General features: G+C 43.1%; 2 protein-coding genes across 8 annotated transcripts in view; one reads left to right on the top strand and one right to left on the bottom strand.

The window, feature by feature from the left end:
• Window positions 1–10,679, top strand: part of KDM1B (lysine demethylase 1B) — a 62,846-nt gene extending 52,167 nt beyond the window's left edge. For 4 of the 5 annotated variants that reach the window (XM_043590727.1, XM_043590729.1, XM_043590731.1 and 1 more), the window contains 5 exons: window positions 751–867; window positions 1,601–1,726; window positions 3,032–3,154; window positions 4,987–5,139; window positions 8,824–10,679. In XM_043590727.1, the coding sequence (XP_043446662.1) occupies window positions 751–867; window positions 1,601–1,726; window positions 3,032–3,154; window positions 4,987–5,139; window positions 8,824–8,907 (603 nt within the window). In that variant the 3' untranslated portion in view covers window positions 8,908–10,679. The remainder of the gene's footprint in view (window positions 1–750; window positions 868–1,600; window positions 1,727–3,031; window positions 3,155–4,986; window positions 5,140–8,823) is intronic. The other variant, XM_043590732.1, reaches the window with a different exon arrangement.
• Window positions 10,680–11,236: 557 nt separating this feature from the next.
• The window catches only part of DEK (DEK proto-oncogene), a 31,665-nt gene continuing 22,354 nt past the window's right edge, over window positions 11,237–20,547 (bottom strand). For 2 of the 3 annotated variants that reach the window (XM_043590733.1, XM_043590734.1), the window contains exons 8-11: window positions 17,439–17,574; window positions 17,034–17,182; window positions 13,137–13,205; window positions 11,237–12,688 (exon numbers count right to left, since the gene is read on the bottom strand). In XM_043590733.1, the coding sequence (XP_043446668.1) occupies window positions 12,677–12,688; window positions 13,137–13,205; window positions 17,034–17,182; window positions 17,439–17,574 (366 nt within the window). In that variant the 3' untranslated portion in view covers window positions 11,237–12,676. Of the gene's footprint in view, window positions 12,689–13,136; window positions 15,108–17,033; window positions 17,183–17,438; window positions 17,575–20,547 lie in introns of those variants that run through there. The other variant, XM_043590735.1, reaches the window with a different exon arrangement.

Genomic DNA, 20,547 nt, shown 5'->3' with positions numbered 1-20,547 from the left:
ACTCAAAAATAAATAAAACATTAAAAAAATAAAAATAATAAACTAATTAAAAAAGAAGTTGCTTCCTTCTTAATAGCCCATAATGTTTTGAAGAAAATGTTTTTAAGTTTATTTATTTTGAGAGAGAGCATGAGCAGGGGAGGATCAGAGAGAGAGGGAGAGAGAGAATCAGAAGCAGGCCCCATGCTGTCTCACGGTTTGTGAGATCATGACCTGAGCCAAAATCAAGAGTCGGACACTCAACCAACTGAGCCACCCGGGCACTCCAGTAATCCATAATGTTTTTGATGGACTTTACCATTTATGAAGCGTATTGATGTGTATTGTATGACTTTCAAGCATTATCCCGATTCTTTGGGGTTTGCAGGGCAGGTTTTACCTTGGCCACATATTAGAAAGTGTTAGTAACAATACACAAGTGTAGTTCTTCTGATTCCATATTTAGGGCCATTTCCTCTCACAGTACTGCTTTTCATAATTGGCATCTACTGACTCTTCTCACCCAGGGTTATTGTAAACCATCTAGACTTTTCTGCGAGTTCTTCCACGTGGATGTCGCTTCTGCTCAGCCAGGCGCCCTTATGCACCGAACCGCCATGGCGGCTCTGGCTCTTCGCAGTAGAACATGGGACGTTGACAGTCTCGTGATTGGCGATAGAGAGGAACGTCCTTTGGGCGTTGAGATTTTCCTGGTCATGAACCCACTGGGTAGTTTTGCTTTTGTGTGTGAACTGTTCGTTTTCCCCCCAGGTGTTGGTCACTGTACCCCTGGCCTTACTGCAGAAAGGTGCCATTCACTTCAACCCACCGCTGTCAGACAAGAAGATGAAGGCTATCAACAGCTTAGGCGCGGGCATCATTGAAAAGGTGACCAAGTTACTGTAGCCTCAAAACCAAAGAGATGAATGTTGGGTGCCAAGGGTTCCTTACCTTCTCGTACTGGCTGAGTAGCAGATCATTTTTTCATCCAAATAAAATTCAAAGATTTTCTTTTCATTTGAGTAATTGTTGATGAAGAATACAAAAGGCTATTATCGGAACAGAAGGAGGAGAGCTGGCTGAGATCTCAGTTTTGCTTGACGTTTGGAAAGTGAGTGTTGTTATTCAAGATTTGAACTTGGCATATAAATATATAAATAAAGTGGGTTTTGTTTTTTTTTTTTTTTTTTTTGGCTGCCTTCCAAGCCTACCCTCCACTAATTAATTGGTCCCAGTGAGGAGAATGTTTCACTTCCTCTGCCTTTAAATAAAATCTTCTCTAAGCAGAACGTGCCAGTGCTGGTGGCCCTAGGGGTAGGTGAGACTTTATCTTCAGAACATCTGCTTCAAGACCAGGTCTCAGGACTGCTTGGCATCTTCAGATTAGCCCAGGGTTTGTCAGTGGGTCCCGCCCACCCCACCCACGCTATCGGTGGGGGGATGGGACTGAATGACCCCCAAAGCCAGATGCTCATGAGAGAACAGACGAGACAGGAGCACGGAAGGGGGGCATTTTAGGATTCTTTTGTGTATCACTTTAGTTAAGAACCGTAGGTTGCGTCTTAGAGATTACTTCTGATTCTAGAAACTCTTAACCATCTTTCTCTTGCTCGTTTTCCAGATTGCCTTGCAGTTTCCATACAGATTTTGGGACAGTAAAGTTCAAGGGGCTGACTTTTTCGGTCACGTTCCGCCTAGTGCCGGCAAGCGGGGACTTTTTGCTGTGTTCTATGACATGGATCCCCAGGTAAAATCGGTGGTGACATGCGGTTTGAACTCCCTTACTGCAGTTTAGAATTTGGATTGGTAATGACTCCGGCGTCAAGCTCAGGAGCTAATGGACGTGGCGGATGCTGTAGATACGTACTTACATGCTGGCAGGGTACTTGGACTGGGATATTTTCCTATGGGAAAAGCCCGACATCTGCCATGTTCTCTTCAGGTACTAATGTTGCTCCCTGGGAAGGGGATTCGTTTTTTGTGGAAACAGATATTTTGGGCCGATAGGGAGTCCTCTTAGGGAGAGTCAGCTCAGCACAGTAATGACTGGTGCCTGAACACTGCTCTCCCGGGTCCTGTGAGCACGGACGAAGGGCAGGGTATGGTTGGCCCCGAGGAGGATGAGGGCAGGCTCCGTGTTGGCAGATGTGACTGGTCGGGGAGCAGAGGGAGGGAGGGGCGTCCCTGGACTTGGTAATACTAATGTCACGCAAAAGAATCACCTTTGGTGTTTTGTTTCCCCTTCTTCTCCCTTCCAAGAAACTTTCTTAATTTTTTTGTAACGTATGTTTGTTTATTTTGAGAGAGAGAGAGTGAGCAGCACAGGGGCAGAGAGACACAGAGGAAGAATCCCAAGCAGGCTCCGCGCTGTCAGCGCAGAGCCCGATGTGAGGCTTGATCTCACGAACCATGAGATCATGATCTGAGCTGAAATCAAGCGTCAGATACTTAACTGACTGAGCCATCCTGGCCCCTTAATTTTTTTTTAATGTTTATTTTTGAGAGAGAGAGAACAAGTAGGGGAGGGGCAGAGAAAGAAGGGTCAGACAGAGGATCTGAAGCTGCCTCCATGCTGTCAGCACAGAGCCCAATGTGGGCCTTAAACTCATGAACTGAGATCATGACCTGAGCCAAAGTCAGAGGCTTAACTGACTGAGCCACCCTGGTGCCCCATCCCAAGAAACTTTGTTAAAAGGTTGCACGTGGGCAAAATTTCTTTACTCTTTGAGAAAGATTTTTTTCCCCTTATTTTATCTGCTGATCTCCCTTCTCCACCTTCTTCTATTTCTTCTAGAACAAGTAAGGGAAAAAGCCAAGAGAACCCTGAATTTGATATTTACACTTCTTCCTGAGTTGTTCAGCCACGAACAACAAAATGTAGAGATGAATATGGAGTTTTGTGAGGGAAACAGACTGGTGGTTGAAATGGGGCTGAGGGGCAGGGGGAAATCCTGAGATGTGTAGGACGAGGGCCTTCCCCAGTCGGAGCCGCGCATTCAGGGACCTCTGTACTGGAAGCAGGAAGTGTGAACTGTCCCTTCCTCATCTGCAGAAGAAGCAGAGCGTGCTGATGTCGGTGGTCGCCGGGGAGGCCGTGGCGTCCGTCAGGACCCTGGATGACAAGCAGGTGCTCCAGCAGTGCATGGCCGCCCTCCGGGAGCTGTTCAAGGAGCAGGTCAGAGCCGCCTCCGGGACGGGGGAGAAGGCGGACGGCCGCGTCGGTCCCTCTCCCGTTGTCCGGCTGCCCGCTAAGTCCCCGGGCTGGCCTGCCAGGGCTGCCGTAACAAAATACCCCAATCTGGGTGGTTTCAACGATGGACATTTCCGTTCTCGCAGTTCTGAGGCTGGAAGGTCCGAGATCAAGGTGCAGGCAGGTTTGGCTTCTTCCCAGGCCTCTCTCCTTGGTCTGCAGATGACCGCCTTCTCCCTCGACCTCACGTGGTCTTCCCGTTGTGCTTGGCTGTGTCCTAATTGCCTCTTCTTAGAAGGACACCAGTCAGACTGGATTAAAGCCCACCTTCGGGACCTCATGGGAACTGAATTACCTTGTGAGAGGCCCTTTCTCAGATATGGTGACATTATGAGGTTCGGGGGGTTTAGGGTTCTGACACGAATTTGAGGGGGCCGCAATTGAGTCTATAGCAATATTCCATACCACCTTTCACGCCATTGTCTTCCTTTTGCTCACATCATCCACACACCTCTTTCTTTTCCTTTTCCTTTCCCGTTCCCATTCCCCTTCCCTTCCCTTCTTCCTTCTTTTCCTCCCTCCACCCCCTTCCTTTCGTGCTAATCTGCAAAGGGTGGCAGTGCACTGGGGTACAGACAGGCTTCAGGAATCTGCATGTCACGTTTGCTCAGGGGCGACGTGGAGCTTCCGTGTACCGTTCCTATTTTAGTACACGTGCTGCTGAAGCGAGCACCACATCCCCTTCCTTTCCTAAGGATGTAACAGGCTCAGCATTTTCCCTACATCCTGTATTAACCCAAACCCTAGCGAGCTTTGAGAGCAACCTTCCTTTCAAAGGGATGTTGTCCAGAATATTCTCATACCCTACAGATGCAGCTAGTCTCATTTCTGTCTTTTTCCAGAGGGGCTCAGGGTACTTCATATTTGCCCGTTGAGTACGTCTCACAGTCTCTGCAGATTGGGAAATGGCGTAGCTGTCATCTTTTTCAAATAAAGGAATGGAAATAGAAAGAAATGAAATGAGAGAAAAGTTACATAGAGAAAGAGACACCCGGGGGTGTTATTTTACGTGATGTGATTACATCTCACAGTAGTCCCTAGTTTGTGGGTTTTTGTCCAAAAACTCATTTTCACATTCATTGTTTGGAATTTAGTGGGTAGTTTCCATAGAACTATTTTTGTTTCTTTTTGAGAGAGGAGAGCACACGAGCAGGAAGGGGCAGAGAGGGGGATAGAGGATCCGAAGCGGGCTCTGCACTGACAGCAGAGAACCTGTCTCGGGGCTCGAACTCACAAACCGTGAGATCGTGACCTGAGCCCAAGTCGGACACTGAACCAACTGAGCCACCCAGGCGCCCTCCATGGAACTGTTTTTCATGGTGGTGCTCGTCAGGGCTCACCTGACTCAAAACTGAGTGAACGTGAAACATGGCCTCGTCTGGCCGTTCCTTTGGAGCAGCCTGCTGAGAATCGCAAGTTGAGGTCCCAGCACTGCCCCTTCCACTCTGGCCCAGACACCCCTCCGCCACCGTCCCCCGGGCACACGCCAGTCTCTGGCGACGATAAAGTCTCCGGCAGGATGAAGGGTGGAAGTGAGCCGTGGGGGAGGCTGCAGGGTTGGGGCAGGAGATGGAGGAAGCTGCACAAATGGGGGTGGGGGGGGCCCGGGGGGAGCTGCAGGGGGCAGAGGGGCCACAGCAGAGTCTAAGAGGATTAACTCCGTCTCCAGAGGAGGCGGGAGTGTAGATTTGTGCTCTGGCTGCGCGCGTCTAGGCCCCTCTTTGATCCCGGCTCCTGGTTCCCTCCGCCCCACACAGGAGGTCCCCGACCCCACGAAGTATTTTGTCACTCGGTGGAGCACGGACCCCTGGATCCAGATGGCGTACAGCTTCGTGAAGACGGGAGGGAGCGGAGAAGCCTACGATATCCTCGCTGAGGAGATACAGGGAATGGTCTTCTTTGCTGGCGAGGTGCGTGTGGCCATCCTGAACCCACTCACTGTTGTTTTTGTGACTTTTAATGAAAGTGATGTACGTCCGGTGTTTAAAAGCAGAGTCAGATACGGTCAAAAGTATTAGGACCCCAAGACAGCAGACAGATGCCCTCTCAGCATCCTCCTCCCACCCCCAGGGCGGCCATTTTTAATGCTTTCTGTTGTTTCTTCAGGAATTTACTTCATGTTTTCAAATATTTGTATTGTTGACTTCTGGTTCAACAAAGTAGACGTTGGAGCACCTGGGTCGCTCAGTCGGTTAAGCGTCTCTTGGTTTTAGCTCAGGTCACGATCTCACGGTTTGTGGGTTCGAGCCCCACATCGGGTTCTGTGCTGTGGGCGAGGAGACTGCCTGGGATTCTCTCACTACCTCTCTCTGCCTCTTCCTCTCTCTCTCTCTCTTTCTCAAAATAAACTTAAAGCAATTAAAAAAAAAGTAGACATTGCTGACTTATCAGGTGAAAGATTTAGCCTATTTAGTGTGGTTATTTCACACTTGAAATGGTGCTCCTGTGATGTGGCTTCCTGCTGAGCCACGAAGCTCTTCATTGACTTTGTTTTTACACAGCTTCCTGTTTTCTTGACAGTCTCACTGGCCCCTTTTTTCATTAGCTTAATTCTTTCTGTGCTTCTCCTCGGGCCCCTTCGCCCTTCAGGCTTCCCTCAGTCACAACTGAATCCCTGTGAGCTGGTGTGTTAGCTCCATTTTTGAAACCCCGTTCCTGGGGTCCTCTTGCCTATGTTCTGGTCTATACTGGCTGATCTCTGGGACTCCTCCTCACCATTTTCCAGGTTTTTGTTTTCTAGATACCTTTCTCCTTTTTTTTAATGTGTATTTTTTTAAATTGTGGTAAACTATACATATCATTTCCCACCTTAACTATTTTTTTAAGTTTTTAAACATTTAAGGAATTGCACATGTGATTCCTTCCACTGCCAATCGATCACCGGAGTTCCTCCAAAGTCAGAATCATAATCTTCAAAATAGCTTTTATTTTTTTAATTTTTAAAATTATTTTTAAAATGTTTGTTTTGAGAGAGAGTGTGTACGGGTGGGGGAGGGACAGAGAGAGAATGGGGGAGAGAAAATCCCAAGCAGGCTCTGCATTCTCAACAAAGAGCCTGACCTGGGGCTTGAACTCGTGAACCTGTGAGATCATGACCTGAGCCGAAAGAGTCAGATGTTCAACCGACTGAGCCACCCAGGCGCCCCACAAAGGTTCCAGTTTCTGCACATCCTCACCAGCAGTGTGCTGTTTTCTGGCTTTTGGTAATAGCCATCCTAATGGGTAGGAAGTAGCCTGGCTCCTTTCTTGGTTTACTTCTGTTGAGAAATGTTTTGCTGTTTTGATTACTGATTTTTTTTGGTGCCTGTTTTTCGCTTGCTTGTAATCTGGAAGCTCATATCCTTCCGTCCTTGATTTCTTACTTCTGACCATTTTCTCCTCACGTTTTTTATTTCTTATTTCTACATCTTCCATTATATAAATTGGAACTTCTAAACTGATTTTCTTTTCTTTGCTGTTACTCATGTGTCTTATCCTGTTTCTGTTTCTCTCCTTGAATTGACTTTGGGAATTTTGGCTCTTTTATGAGCACTTTCTTGCCCTCAGGTTCTTCTTTTGGTAGCATCCTCTTCTTGCTTAGTGACTCCTCAGAGTTCTAGTTTGTTTCTGTCAGCCTCCGCTTTCCACACATCCAGATATCCCATCGTTGACTGCTCAGACTGGAGGGAGGCATTTTTACAAAAGCCTGTTGAGAACGCCCACGAGCTTGCCAAGGGGTGGTTGGATCCCCAAACAGCCTATCTACAGCTCTTTGGGAACATTCTGGGTGCCGGCAGCCTTGCTCTTAGTTATGAAGACCTGACTTAATCCCCATGTTCTTTGGTGCCTCACCCCCACCTCTGCCTCTGGTCTCCAGGGGGTTGTGGCCATGGGGGTGGGGAAGCTGGTGAGGAACCAGATTGCTTGCTCTTCCAGGCCTGTTTTCACCGGTGCCCCGCCTCCGCCTCCGTCCTTCCCGATGCCTCCAGTGGCCGAGATGGTTAAAAGGTTCTTTGGGGTGAATCGGCTGGCTTTGGATCACCTCCCCGCCACCCTCCCCAAACTTCACCCAGTGAAGAGAATCCTCAGAGCTCTTTCATCTGCTTTCAACCTTTGTGGATTATAGTTTGGGACCGCCCAGGTCTTCTAGTGCCATCTAAAATAGAGTTATCTTTTCTCTCTCTGATTTTTGGATGATTACAAAAGAACGTCATTTAAAAACTGGCTGTGTGGTTTGTCCTTGGCCTGCAAAGCTTTGTGGGAACAGAGCGTGACTGCACGCCAGGCAGCAACTGTCCGCTGCTTCCAAGAGAAGCTGCATTAGGCTCATGTGATACAGTTGTTACTTCACACTGAAAACATTAAAGAAAACATTTTTTATTAAAAAAATTTTTTTTTATTTTTGAGACCGAGACCATGTGAGTGGGGGAGGGGCAGAGAGAGAGGGAGACACAGAATCTGAAGCCGGCTCTAGGCCCTGAGCTGTCAGCCCAGAGCCTGACATGGGGCTCGAACCCATGAAGTGTGAGTCGAAGTCGGACGCTTAACTGACTGAGCCACCCAGGCGCCCCTAAAAAATTTTTAAAGCCGTTTCTCTGAGGTTTCTGCCATTTTTTACCCCCTACTAGTAATTGTATTTTTTCTAATGTTATGTATTTATTTTTTTAATTTATTTTGAGAGAGAGCCAGGGGGAGGGACAGAGAGAGGGAGACAGAATCCCAAGCAGGCTCTGTGCCATCAGCACAGAGCCCAGCACGGGGCTTGAACCCACGAACCATGAGATTGTAACCTGAGCCAAGACCAAGAGTCAGACGCTTAACCGACTGGAACCACTCCGGCACCCCAGTAATTGTATTCTTACCTCCTGACCATTCCTCTCCATTTACTGAAGCGTTTGGCACTGGCTGTTGTCCCTTGCATCCAGCCGTAAATCTAGGTGACGTGGAACATGCTTCACTTCACGTGGAACTTCCTGCGTTTCCTATCCTCCTCCATCTTCTGAGATCGGCTCACCCCCGCTTCAGTGACTCTTTCCCATAGCTACATCCCAGATCTTGTCGCCATCCCCACCAACCCCCAAGCCACAGATCAATCTGCTGCTTGCCCTGGTTTGCGGATTCTGTTCCCACTCCAACCTCCTGGAGAGCGGTCTTCTCCCACGGACAGTCCTCACCTTTCTGTCCCCTCCCCGTTGACGTACTCCTCTCTGTCCTGTGGCAGTCCTCTAGCAAAACTCCAGCCATGGGTGAATTGGTTCGCTTTCTGTGCTCATCACTGATTCCGACAGCGAGACTACTTGTCTGGGGGGCAGCGGCGGGGGCGGGCAGGGATTGTATCGTCTTCGTTATTCTTAATTCCGGGACACGGTGTGTATGTGAGTAATATCCTAAGGAGTGCCACTCAGTCCTTCACGGGAGTGGTGAAGCAGGGTGGCACAGCCAGAGAACAGCAGGTGCAGGGTGGGGGTGGGGCGAGGTAGAGTGTTAACATGAGCACAGAGGAGTGCCTGCCGGCAGTCTTGATTCGAGGATCAGAGTGTATGCTTGTATTATGTTTCAGTGATCGCCCGAGTTCCTTCTATGTGATTTCAAATTATGCAATTTTTTTCTTACAGGCAACAAACAGGCATTTCCCACAAACTGTTACAGGGGCATATTTGAGTGGTGTTCGAGAAGCAAGTAAGATTGCAGCATTCTAAATAGAATTTGTCTGGACCCAGCTTGCTTCTGTGCTCCAAATGGTAAAGTTTGAAACACATGTTAAACCTCACTTTCATAAAATCAAGACAAAAAAAACCTCCTCCTGAGAGCATTAGCCCCAAGAATCCTTTTGTAAGCACTTATATTTAATTGCATTTTCCACAGGTGTGACTAGGGCTGTCTTCTGTATTTCAGAACAAAGCAGAATATAACCTTACATTAAGACAGGATTTCTTCCACGGTTGGAGATTCCCTTTGAATTTTGACATCTTGTTTGGCTCATCAGTTTTCAAGCATTGAGAAACCATTGTTTTCAAACATCAAGAAACCAAGCAGCAATCATTAAAAAGGCAGATAAAGCCATGTGTTTTTCTTCTGTCACAGTTCATCAGTATCTTTGCCAATGAGCCTTAAGATTTTTATATAGCTCCAAAATTGAGCTTTTACTTAAAATTTAGACAGAAATCTTTCCCTTTCAGATACAGCACAAACTCTTCAGTTAAAAGTAAATGAAGCTTCTAGACTATTTTATATTGTACATATTTCTTTCCATTGGGTATTCAAAAGAAATTTAAATTCGGGTCTCTTGTGATAAAACATTTCAGATTTGTGCACTCATTGGCAAACAGCAAAATTTTCGGTTCCTCAAACAGTATAGGCATTCTGTGGTTTTCGATGGGGTAGAGACAGTATAGTCTTCATACTTGAGACCATTTAGAATAGGGCTATTTTTCTTAGAGCCAAGTTTGGTCCGATGGCACACTTTAGCCTTAATTTTGGCAACCGCTGGCAAAAAGATCTTGTCAGAATACTTTAATAAAACTCCCTCTACTGCCTCTTTTTAAAATAACTGATCCAGTCTGTTTTTTGCAGCCTGATGTTTTCAGTATTCCATAGGCAGGTCCACCGGAAAACTGCAGAAAATGTGAGATTTCCTGGTAAATATTTCACATTTAAAGCCATATCTTAAAAGCTGGAGAACATGGCACATACTCACTTTTTCCTTTTTTCTCCTCCTGACAAAAGAATTCAATTAAACTCTGGTTTCAGGGACTTCAGGATGCTTATCTTGCCAAGAAGTTAGAAAAGCGGATGGTAACTTAAATGCTTTTGTTTTAAAAAGTCTGAACAGTTCTTTCAATTATGTTAGTCTGCACTGAAAAAAGGACTCAAAAGGACATTTTTCAGAATATTAGGTATTTTTAAAATTTAAAGTCAGCTTGTAAGTAGAAATAGAATTTTATGGAAACGTTAGACGGTTTAGACACCTCCCTCCTCAGCAAAGTATGATACAAACACAAGAAGGCAAACAGCAGTAAATTGGTTTCAAAGTTGGGTTAACATAGGAAAATGTTGATAGACTATCTGATGAGACTCATTGGTACTGACTGGGAAGTATTCTGCTTTAAAAATGTTATGTGTTAAACTGTTTAAAGAATAGCATGTATTTAGTGATAAATGCAAAATATTTTAAGTTTGAAATGGTTCACGGTTAGTCTCTGGGCTCTTAAACTTGTACTGTGCCACAAGCAAACTAAGGAAAACCCTAGTTAGCTCAAGCGCAGTAAATGTGTATTTAAAAAGTTTCCTGTCCCAAGTGACATCATTTGACATTTTGTTAAGGAACCACGGTACTTTTGAGTTTTTGACTGTTTTTCACAGTTTGAGGATTTTGTAATTGAAGAGCAGTGACTACACAATGTTTTAACTGCAGATTGTGAACAGCTGGTTGTGTAAAACTGCTTAATAAAAACTAGACTTGTTTTTCAAATACCGTGCACTGTAGTGGTGAGCAATGGGTACACCTTCCCCGCGACCTTTCACGCACACCACCCGTCTCCTCTCCTCTCCTGCAAGCCGCCTTCAGACTTGTTTAGCTCCTGGGTCTTACACCCTTTCAAGTAAATGGTCATAAAATAAACAGTTGTGAACCGTAATCGCTTAGTTTTGTGAGGTCACTTTCAAGTTTTCCTTCAGGATTTCTTCAGAGTTTGTGTTCAGCAGTCACTGAACGACTCCAAATTAAATGGGTCATGGTGCTAAATCCATTAAAATCCCCGTCCAGGGGCGCCTGGGTGGCTCAGTCGCTTAAGAGTCTGACTCTTGGTTTCAGCTCAGGTCATGATCTATCTCATGGGTTCGTGAGTTTGAGCCCCGCGTCAGGCTCTGCGCTGACAGTGCAGAACCTGCCTGGGATTCTGTCTCTTCCTGCCCCGCCACTATGTGCTTTTTCTCTCAAAATTAACAACAAAAATCCCTGTTCTGAAATCCTCAGCTAGGGGGGAAGTGCTACAGAAACGGAAGACATTAATACAAGAGACAAGAGCATGGATTTATTAGTTTTATTGACAAGGTTTATAGGAACAAATTAAATATTTAAAATCAACGGCCAATTTTTAGGTCTCATTTAGTTGTTTATTCATTTGTATTTATCAAGAAACACGTCAGACCTGTGAAAGTACCTGCTAACGGCCAACATTTATCATTTTTATGTATTTCATGTTCTCCGTTTAAACACTCAACTGGTTTATCAAAGGCCTAATTCTCTCATAAGCAGTTAGGTTTTTAAAATTCAGAAATTATTTAATAAACTGATTACGACAATGTAAAAGATGAAACAATCTAATTCAGGAGTGGTCTGTGTGTTGATCACCCAGAATCCTGATTGGCCAAAATTTAAAACCTAAAAGTCCTGATTCCACGAAACATTAAACTTCTTTAATGTTAAAAATAAGTCTTTTTATCACTTTTGAGAAATACTTTGTCGGAGATACCCACTATTGCCTACACGTTATCTTCTAGCATTATACTTGGTACATTTACCATAATTATAAAGGTGGCCAGGTTTCCTGTAAATATCCGCATTTTACATGGGCAAAAGCAGTTAATAAAAATCAGTTCATTAGAAGCCAAATGTGCTTGTACTTAATCCCCTTCCCCCAATTTTGAAGTTCTGATGTGTTGATTTGGTCTACCCTTAACATAAAATGTTATCTACAGACACTTGCAGAGTTAACACTAGAACTACAAATTGACACTTCTGAGGCAAAGCAGAGAACGACCTGTTCCTTCAGTGTTTTCTCCACTGAATTCTGATTTCGCTGCTCCGTCACATACCATCTGGCCGAACACTGACATTTCATAGTTTATAACTGTAAAGATACCTACCTATAGGAGTTTAAAAATTGATCTGCACAAAAGAAATAAAAAAACTTTATATACAACAAAGTTGTTTTTAAAAATACAAAAATAACATCTGTCACTTTTGTCATGCTGACGATTTGACATATATACACATGCAGCAGAAATTTTCCAATTTAATCATCTGGATAGCTGAAGCCTGTATATTTTTAATATGATGAACACACTGCCACTGTCAGATGTGTATTCAAAATATTTCATCTACTAAATACTGCCATAGTCTCTGCATGTATAAATGTCAATAATAGTTTCTTCTACTTCGTTAAAAGTATGTCTGAAACAAGCGAATACTAAGCACGCTAAAACTACGATCTCATATAAAGAAATCCAAAATGTACAAAATACAGCTATAAAAGCAAGGAACAATTACTGCCATGCAAAATTTTAAACTAAAAACTGCATAGAAATGCAATTTAAAACAACAAACTCAAATTTACTTAAAAAGATCAGCAACAGGTTCTACTAACACAACGCTTGCAAGGGGTAGAAAAGGAAATACATTCTCTTTGCTGGTATAACGGTATAAATCAGATCCTGACGTCCACGGGACAAGTTATCTCCTCTGCCTCAAGAAATCAACTGCAACGAGAGAGAAACGTCATTTTCCTCTACCCAAAATACAGTTTTAAGAACACAAAAATCATACCCCACCTTCCCTTTAAAACTTCTGTTTTACTACTGTGACCTTGGGAAATCTGTTGGGACCGATACAAAAATATAGCTACTGCTGATCTTCTGACTTCAGTGGAAAGGAATTACGCTCCAGTAGTTGTGTGAGCACCTGTGTTGAGCCTGGCTGCCCATGTATGTTGTGAGCTGGAGGTCAAGTTTTGTCACTAATATTCAGACTTTATTTTTTTTAACTCTATAATGAGAATGAAAAATATTTTGCCCATCTATTTTGAGAAAATCTGAGGGTCAAATGTGATATAGTGACATGAACATTTTGAAAAACATACAGTATTTGATATATAATTTGTCTTATACATTCAAAATGACCAAAATCAGAAAAGGTGGATGTATTTACCTCTTTAACAGTTGTTTTTATGAAATCTTTTCTTTCAGTTAAATCATAAGCAGGATAATTTTCATATACCTATAGTGAAAATTAAAAGTAGATTTAAAAATACAGTAGTAACAGTTTACCTTTGGATACAGAAGAAATGTAGGCCGTGTACAAATAGCGGCACGTCTGTTCTAAGAATTCTGGTTCACCATATACAACTACTGCAAACGAGCAGAAACTAAACTAGGACGCAGCCTTTCTCAGTGTCATCTCTACTACTGGGAGTATCAGCTGAATTAACACACACAGGCGAGGAAAACACCTACACAGAGATGGTAGGTAAGTGGACTGAATTCATCATACCGGCAGGCTGTCGGCCAGATGTTCCGTGGAGGTATCCTTACGTTCTTCCTTCCGTCATCCAACACTGACAGTTCCTCGACCTGAACTCGAATGAACTTCAGCCTCCGCTGCACTGCTCCACCCCGTCCCCTAAGTTAAATCACTGAGATCCAGGTGGTCTCAGGGGTCCTCTACCCCTACAGCTTTACTCTCTAAACGGCCCCTCTCTTTAGTCAACTTGCCACCTGCTTGACTTCACAATCACTCCCCGGCCTGACTCCACACAAGCCTGCCTGCTTCGCTCGTAAGGACTAGTTAAGGTAAGCAAACTTTTTCAGTTAAGGGCCAGACAGTAAGTGGTTTCAGCTTTTCCAGGAACACAGTTTGTCACAACTACTCAACTGTGCCACTGTAGCATGAAAGCTGCCACAGACAACACTTGAATGAATGGATGTGGCTGTTGTCACATTAAACTATTTACAAAACCAGATGGTAAGAGGGATTTGGCCCACAGGCTGCGGTCTGCCAAGTCCTGCAAACAGAGTCGATCATTTACATCACTCCTGTCATTCACCCCTTGTTACTTCCCTGCAAAACTCCGTCCCTGAACTGGTCTAACACCACTTTTTCTATGACTGATCCAGAGAAAAGACTGCTGTGGGAACACAGAACTTTTAAAAGACCGGTCCCATGCCAAGTTCATGGTATCCGATGTCCGAGCCTTCCCGGGGTTAACCCGACTCTCTCTCAGCAGGTCCTCCTGTGCTATCAATGGCATTTTCATCCCTTCCTCCCTCTTGCTCTTGGCCAAGAATTCCTTCAATGTTGACCTATCTTCCCCTCCAGTTTACTGAATGTGGAGCCATCAATATTCCCATTTCTGTTACCTCTGCAGGGACCCTTTCTGGAACTCTCCTGTACATCAGCTTCTCCTCCTTCCCCAGCACTAGTCCCTCAGCCTAACATAAGCATGTGCTTTCTCTCCCTGACCTTAAGTATTTTATCAACTTGTATCCTCACCCCCCATTTAACTACGATTTCCCTTCTACAGCAAGATGTTTAAAACAGCTTTATTCACTTTCCTCACTATTAATTCTTGATCCAAGGGTAATTAATCCCTGCATTTATCATCCGTGGAACTGCTCTTATTACGTGAACAATCATCTTCTAATTGCGGAGTCCAAAAAACCACACAAGTCTTTCTCACTGGACCTCTCCCTGTTAAATAATCCCCTTAAAAAATTATGTAAGCGTATTCACGAAAATCAAACGCATAGGACTCATCTCCCTTTACTCTTCCCTCGTCTCTCCCCTCAGAGGAAACCAGTTATCAGTTTGCTGTGCATTCTTCCAGACCTTTAAAAATGAGTTTCTACACAAACTCATAGATACATCAATGGCAATATGGTTTTCCCGTATTTACTTAGATAGGATAATATTCTAGATTTTTCAAAAAGTTGACAATACCTGGAACGTTTTTCCGTGTTCTTTTGAACTGCTACATAGCATTCCAAAAATACAGACGTACCATGTTAAACATTTCCCTATCGATGGCCATTTAGGTTGTTTCTGATTTTTCAATATTACAGACATGCTGAACATTATTGTAATCATTTTGTGCAGATGTGACTATGTCTTTAGCATAGAGACCTAGAAATGGAATTTGCTAGGTTAAAGGGCATTTGCAATTTAAATTTTAAGCTACTACTTAATTGTTCTCCAAAGCTGTTACAACTTCATGCATGAGTATGTCTCCCTATACCTTTGCCAAGCATGAAGACTCGCTTAATCTTTATAAAGATTCTGTCAAGCTAAGAAGCACAAATATTTCCTTTCAATTTCTATCTTCCTCATTAGTAGGGAAAGCGTGTCTTCATGTTTACAGGGCATTTTATGTTATTCCCCCTGTGAGCTGCTTTCCATAACCATTGCCCATTGTCTCAGGTAAGGTCATGACCTTTTCTTAACTGGCACTACCCCCTCCCGACCATTCTGGAAACTGTCTCGTCTCTTGGCTTTGACAGCACCTTTCTCTCTACGATTTTTTATATTTTGTAGGAATTACTTCTCAACTCAGAGTCTCCAGGACTCTCTGTCCTTTGCTTTTCTCACCCTTTTTCTTCTTCCCTGGGCCACCTTATCTAGACTTTTGGTTTTAACTCCCAGCAGTAGCCCAGTTTGGCTCTCTCTCCAAACTTGGGAGAATTACAATGATCACAGTTTCTCCCACTGGGATGTTCTAAGCACCTCATCTCACGATGTCTAGAACGAAACTCCTCTTTTCCTCAGAGGGTACCCTCTGTTGTTTTCCATCGGAAGGTTAATGCTGCCGCGCCCAAACACCCACACTGAGCAACCTCTGACCAAGCTCTCCCGGCTCGCCTTGGACTACGGCCACCCTATAACTTAGATTATGACAAACTTGGCTTTCTTGCCTCGCATCCCATTCTTCATCCCATCTTCTCAGTGTGTCTGTCCATGAGGGCGCTTGAAAATTGGACTGCGTATGCCCCTATCAATCAGCTCCCAATATCCTACCCAGCTTCCCAATTCTCCCATCAGTTTCAGGGAAAAAACTAAACTCTGCAACAAGGCATATACAAAATCTGCAAAAGTTCTTCTTTTCTTACCTAACATCTATGAAGACTTCCTTCCAACTCTAGTCTTCACCCAAATGAAATTACTATTCCTCACAGTCACTGTCCCTCTGACAGGCATGTGTCAGTACCGCTCCCCTGTATGGAGCAGCTGAGGCTCCAGGACGTCTTTCCTCCTCCCAGGCTCCTTCCCTGGTGGTGCGGCGCCCTCCGCACTTCCAGCCCAACCCCCACCGACTGTCCCCAACTCACTACAATAGCCATCTCCTCCCATCTCACTGATCAGTAAGCCCCCAACAGCCAAGTTAACAGATCCCCAGCTCTACCCCCAAATCTATCCCGGTGTCTGATACACAGGAGAGGCTCAGTGAATGCTGAATGAATAAACAAAACAATAATCAAGGTCTTAACAAAAGTACAGACTATGTCACCTTAGGTACATTTAAAATTTTAATTTGGTTTTACCATCAGAAACCAGATTGTAAAATCTCCCAATTTTGATTTCGGGTATAGAATCTCTAAGGAATCCTCTTCAAGACTAGGTCATTTTATTTTCTGAGTATCAGGAAAACTTTACAGAAGTCTGAACTAAGTACCTGATACAGCATCTTAGTACAACAGTAATGCTGAAAATACGGTGGTCCATGAGATTCTGCTTTTTACAACTAATGCAGTCCAAGGATCCATCAATAAAAAGTGTCCCGATCAGGAAGAGAGTGTTCTCCCTCAAGTCTGGAATCTACTGCCTTCACTGTATTCACTGGATACATCCCACTGTTGTTTACGAAGCAGGTCCAACAGGGCAGAGACTGACTCATTTAAAGCAGTATCCCAGCACCCGCAGGAATGCCGGGCACAGAACAGTTCCACAGACATTTGTTCGCTAATGAATGCACATACAAATCTCGCATTGCACTGAGGGAAGAGTGAAAGAATTTTTCAAATAAAAGCAAAATGATCCAAGTACTTGTCCAATTACCTCCTTGCAAATCTGCTTCATTGTGACTTCCTCCAAGTTGGCACTGGCCAGTAATTTCTTCACTGTTTCCTTTAACTCTTCATCTGTAGGAGGTTTCTTCAATTTTTTAATTAAAGGTTCATCATCTGAACTGTCCTCAGATTCACTTTCTGAAAGTAAGACAAGCATTCATTAGATTTTCAAAGGAGTATTACATAAAATTATAAATCACTACTCAATAAATTACTTATAAAACATGCATTGAAATTTCTGTCAATTCTGAAAAACTGTAACCATAAAAAACTGGTATACCACTTTCTCCAAATTTTCTTTGCAGTTTCTCTAATTTCCAAACACACTTCAAAACGCTTATATCATATGAATTAGATCTTTAGAGCTGTTGAAAAGGTGTCATTTCTAACCTACCTTTTTTGGAACTGTTTTGATTCTTCTTGGTGGTGCTGCTATCTGCCTTCTTAACATTAGCGCTTTTTACAGTTTTCTTACTTTTGGAAGTGGCTTTCTGTTTAGGTTTTTCTCTTTTAGAGGTCTTTTTTGGTGGCTGTTGGAAAGGAAAGCAAAGAACATATATTGATGCCATCTCTCTAAATCCTCTGTACCCAGCAAAATTAGAGAAAATTAATGTACTCAACATCTCCAATGAAAAATTACTAATTATCAATTTTTTTTTTAACGTTTATTTATTTTTGAGACAGAGAGAGACACAGCATGAACAGGGGAGGGGCAGAGAGAGAGGGAGATGCAGAATCGGAAGCAGGCTCCAGGCTCTGAGCCATCAGCCCAAAGCCTGACGCGGGGCTCGAACTCGCGGACCGCGAGATCGTGACCTGAGCTGAAGTCGGACGCTTAACCGACTGAGCCACCCAGGCGCCCCATCAATTTTTTAGATAACCAATACACTCAACAAACTTCACTGTATCCCAACATGAAACCAGTCACGAGAAGAATCAAACACCAAATACAAGATGCCCTGATTTATCACACAGTATAGACAGGAAACTTTATATGTATTGCCTTAATCTTAAAAAACAAAAAACCTTTAGAATATAAATGTCATTATTTTATTGTCTCTCCCAGCTAGAATGGAAGTTCCATGAGGACAGAACTTTTTTTTTGACACTCTTAAGTGCACTGTTAATATCCCTAACCCCTAAATATCACTGTGCACAGTTGTTGCTCAGTTAACTATTTCATGAATATATGAGGAAACTAAGGCTCAAGAGGTATTCTGTTCACAGCCACATAACAAAATAGTGAGATTCAAATAGATCTAACTCCAGAAACTGTTTTCTTATACACTAACTCACAGCTGATAAAACAAAAGCAAAGTATATACACATGGACAGATTAAAATGACACAATTATAATTTATACTTTGTCTCAAACAGGGTCTTTGAAATTAGGGAACATTAAGTCATTTAATTAACTTTCCCAAAGTAAAAGCAACTTATATAAAGCAAATGCCTCAAGATAACCTAAAATCTCATCTTTACATACCCAAAATACTGCAAATCACTTTTGACAGAATGTCTCTCCAAATGTTTTACAATTTGATTATCATAATTCCTTTTTAAAAAAACGATAAAGTGTATAGACCGATCTAAGATTAAAGTGGGCTCAAGCTATTTCTAAGTGCAGTTTGGATTTGAGTATTTGTCTTTCCTCTTGCCACACTGCCATTACTACATATTCGTATCGGCCCACCATCATTATCGCCCTGTCCCACCTCAATAACATACTGTTGGCTGGGGCTGGGACCTTGCCAATCTGTCTGGTTTAAGTACCACTTAAAAAATGCATCTGAGAGGTGACAAGGGGCTAAAATACCTTTTTTTTTTCTTTTTTAAAGCTCATTATTTTGAGAGAGAACAAGTAGGGGAGGGACAGAGAGAGGGAGAAAGAAGTCCAAGAAGGCTCTGTGCGGTCAGCACAGAGCTTGACACGTGGTTCAATCTCATGAGCTGGGAGATCATGCCCTGAGCCAAAATCAAGAGTCTGATGCTTAACTGACTGAATCACCTAGGCGCCCCTGAAATGCTTTATGTAAGTAAAGTATATAAGTTCTACCTATGGATGTTTGCTACTTAAGGCCATTTTTGCTTACTTCCTAATTCTTCGAGGAATTAAGAATTAAGAATTAATGGAGGTTGCTGGAAAGGTATCACTAGGTCATCAATTCTCTAACTTAAACTAAGTTTTATTCAGCGTCTGCCCAATTCATAAGAACCACACTAGGCTCTGAAAGGGAATACTAAAACTTTGTAAGATCTGGTGACACACTTAATACACAGAATAAAAGAATCATCACTGTGATGTATCACTCTTTAGTCAAAATTTAATAAAATCTGGATCTGTAGGTGATTAAAAGATTTTATAAGAAAGTTATTAAGAAAGGGTTGAGGAAAATGAGCAAGGGATAACCATGTTAGAAGCATTATTACTTCATCCTCATCCAAATCAGATAATTAGAAGCAGGTACTTAAAATACTTCCAGAGTGGGGCACCTGAGTGGCTTAGTCGGTTAAGCGTCCGACTTCAGCTCAGGTCACGATCTCGCGGTCCATGAGTTCGAGCCCCGCGTCGGGCTCTGGGCTGATGGCCCAGAGCCTGGAGCCAGCTTCCGATTCTGTGTCTCCCTCTCTCTCTGCCCCTCCCCCGTTCATGCTCTCTCTCTGTCTCAAAAGTAAATAAACGTTAAAAAAAAATTAAAAAAAAAAAATACTTCCAGAGCCTTTTCAGGCCAGGATTTACAGCTATCATTACAACTTCAAATACTTTTAGATAATATGGCACCATTTTAAAACCTGCAACCTTGAAGTAGTGACAGTTTGAAAAGCATGAGAATTTAGAGTGATAAATAAAGGGTAATCAAGCCATCTCCACAAGATGTTACCACTGGACAAACATGATTAAAACAATGCTTCTTTCTATATTTAACATCATCATCTAGCAGGGATGGTGTCCACAGTTTAAGTGGACAACTAGCCTATTAAGTTAAGAGAAAAACTGCAAACATACTGTCACAAGCACTACAGAAACCTAACAGAGGAGAGTGTGGGCTCTGAGGGCGAGCATCCTGATTTCAAATTCTGGCCCCAATGTATCTTTGGGCCCTAGTTTCCTCATTTACAAAATAAGGGAAATATCATTACTTCATGTCTTTGGGGGAGTAAATGTATTAATACATGTAGAACACTTTTAATGTACCAGGCTCACAGGAAATGGAAAATAAATATTAGCTATTATTGCTATTATGAGAGCTTCCTTTTGTAAGGAAATTCTTTCATTAAGTGCAGTAACTTGGAAGTTTTAAAGTTTTCTTTAAAAGGTCAATACAAAGAATAGATAAATAGAACAAAAGCAGTAAGACAGTCTCAATGACACCCGTGTTAACTAACCATGATGCATCATGCTTATTTCATTGCATTCTGGTAGACATGACTGGACCCCACAAACACCCATCCCTGTAATAACAAACTATGTTATTTACAACGGATTTCACTTATCTTTAGTA

This window comes from Prionailurus bengalensis, chromosome B2 (genome assembly GCF_016509475.1).
Source record: "Prionailurus bengalensis isolate Pbe53 chromosome B2, Fcat_Pben_1.1_paternal_pri, whole genome shotgun sequence".
NCBI classification, from domain to species: domain Eukaryota; kingdom Metazoa; phylum Chordata; class Mammalia; order Carnivora; family Felidae; genus Prionailurus; species Prionailurus bengalensis.
This window is presented reverse-complemented; position numbering and strand designations above follow the sequence as displayed.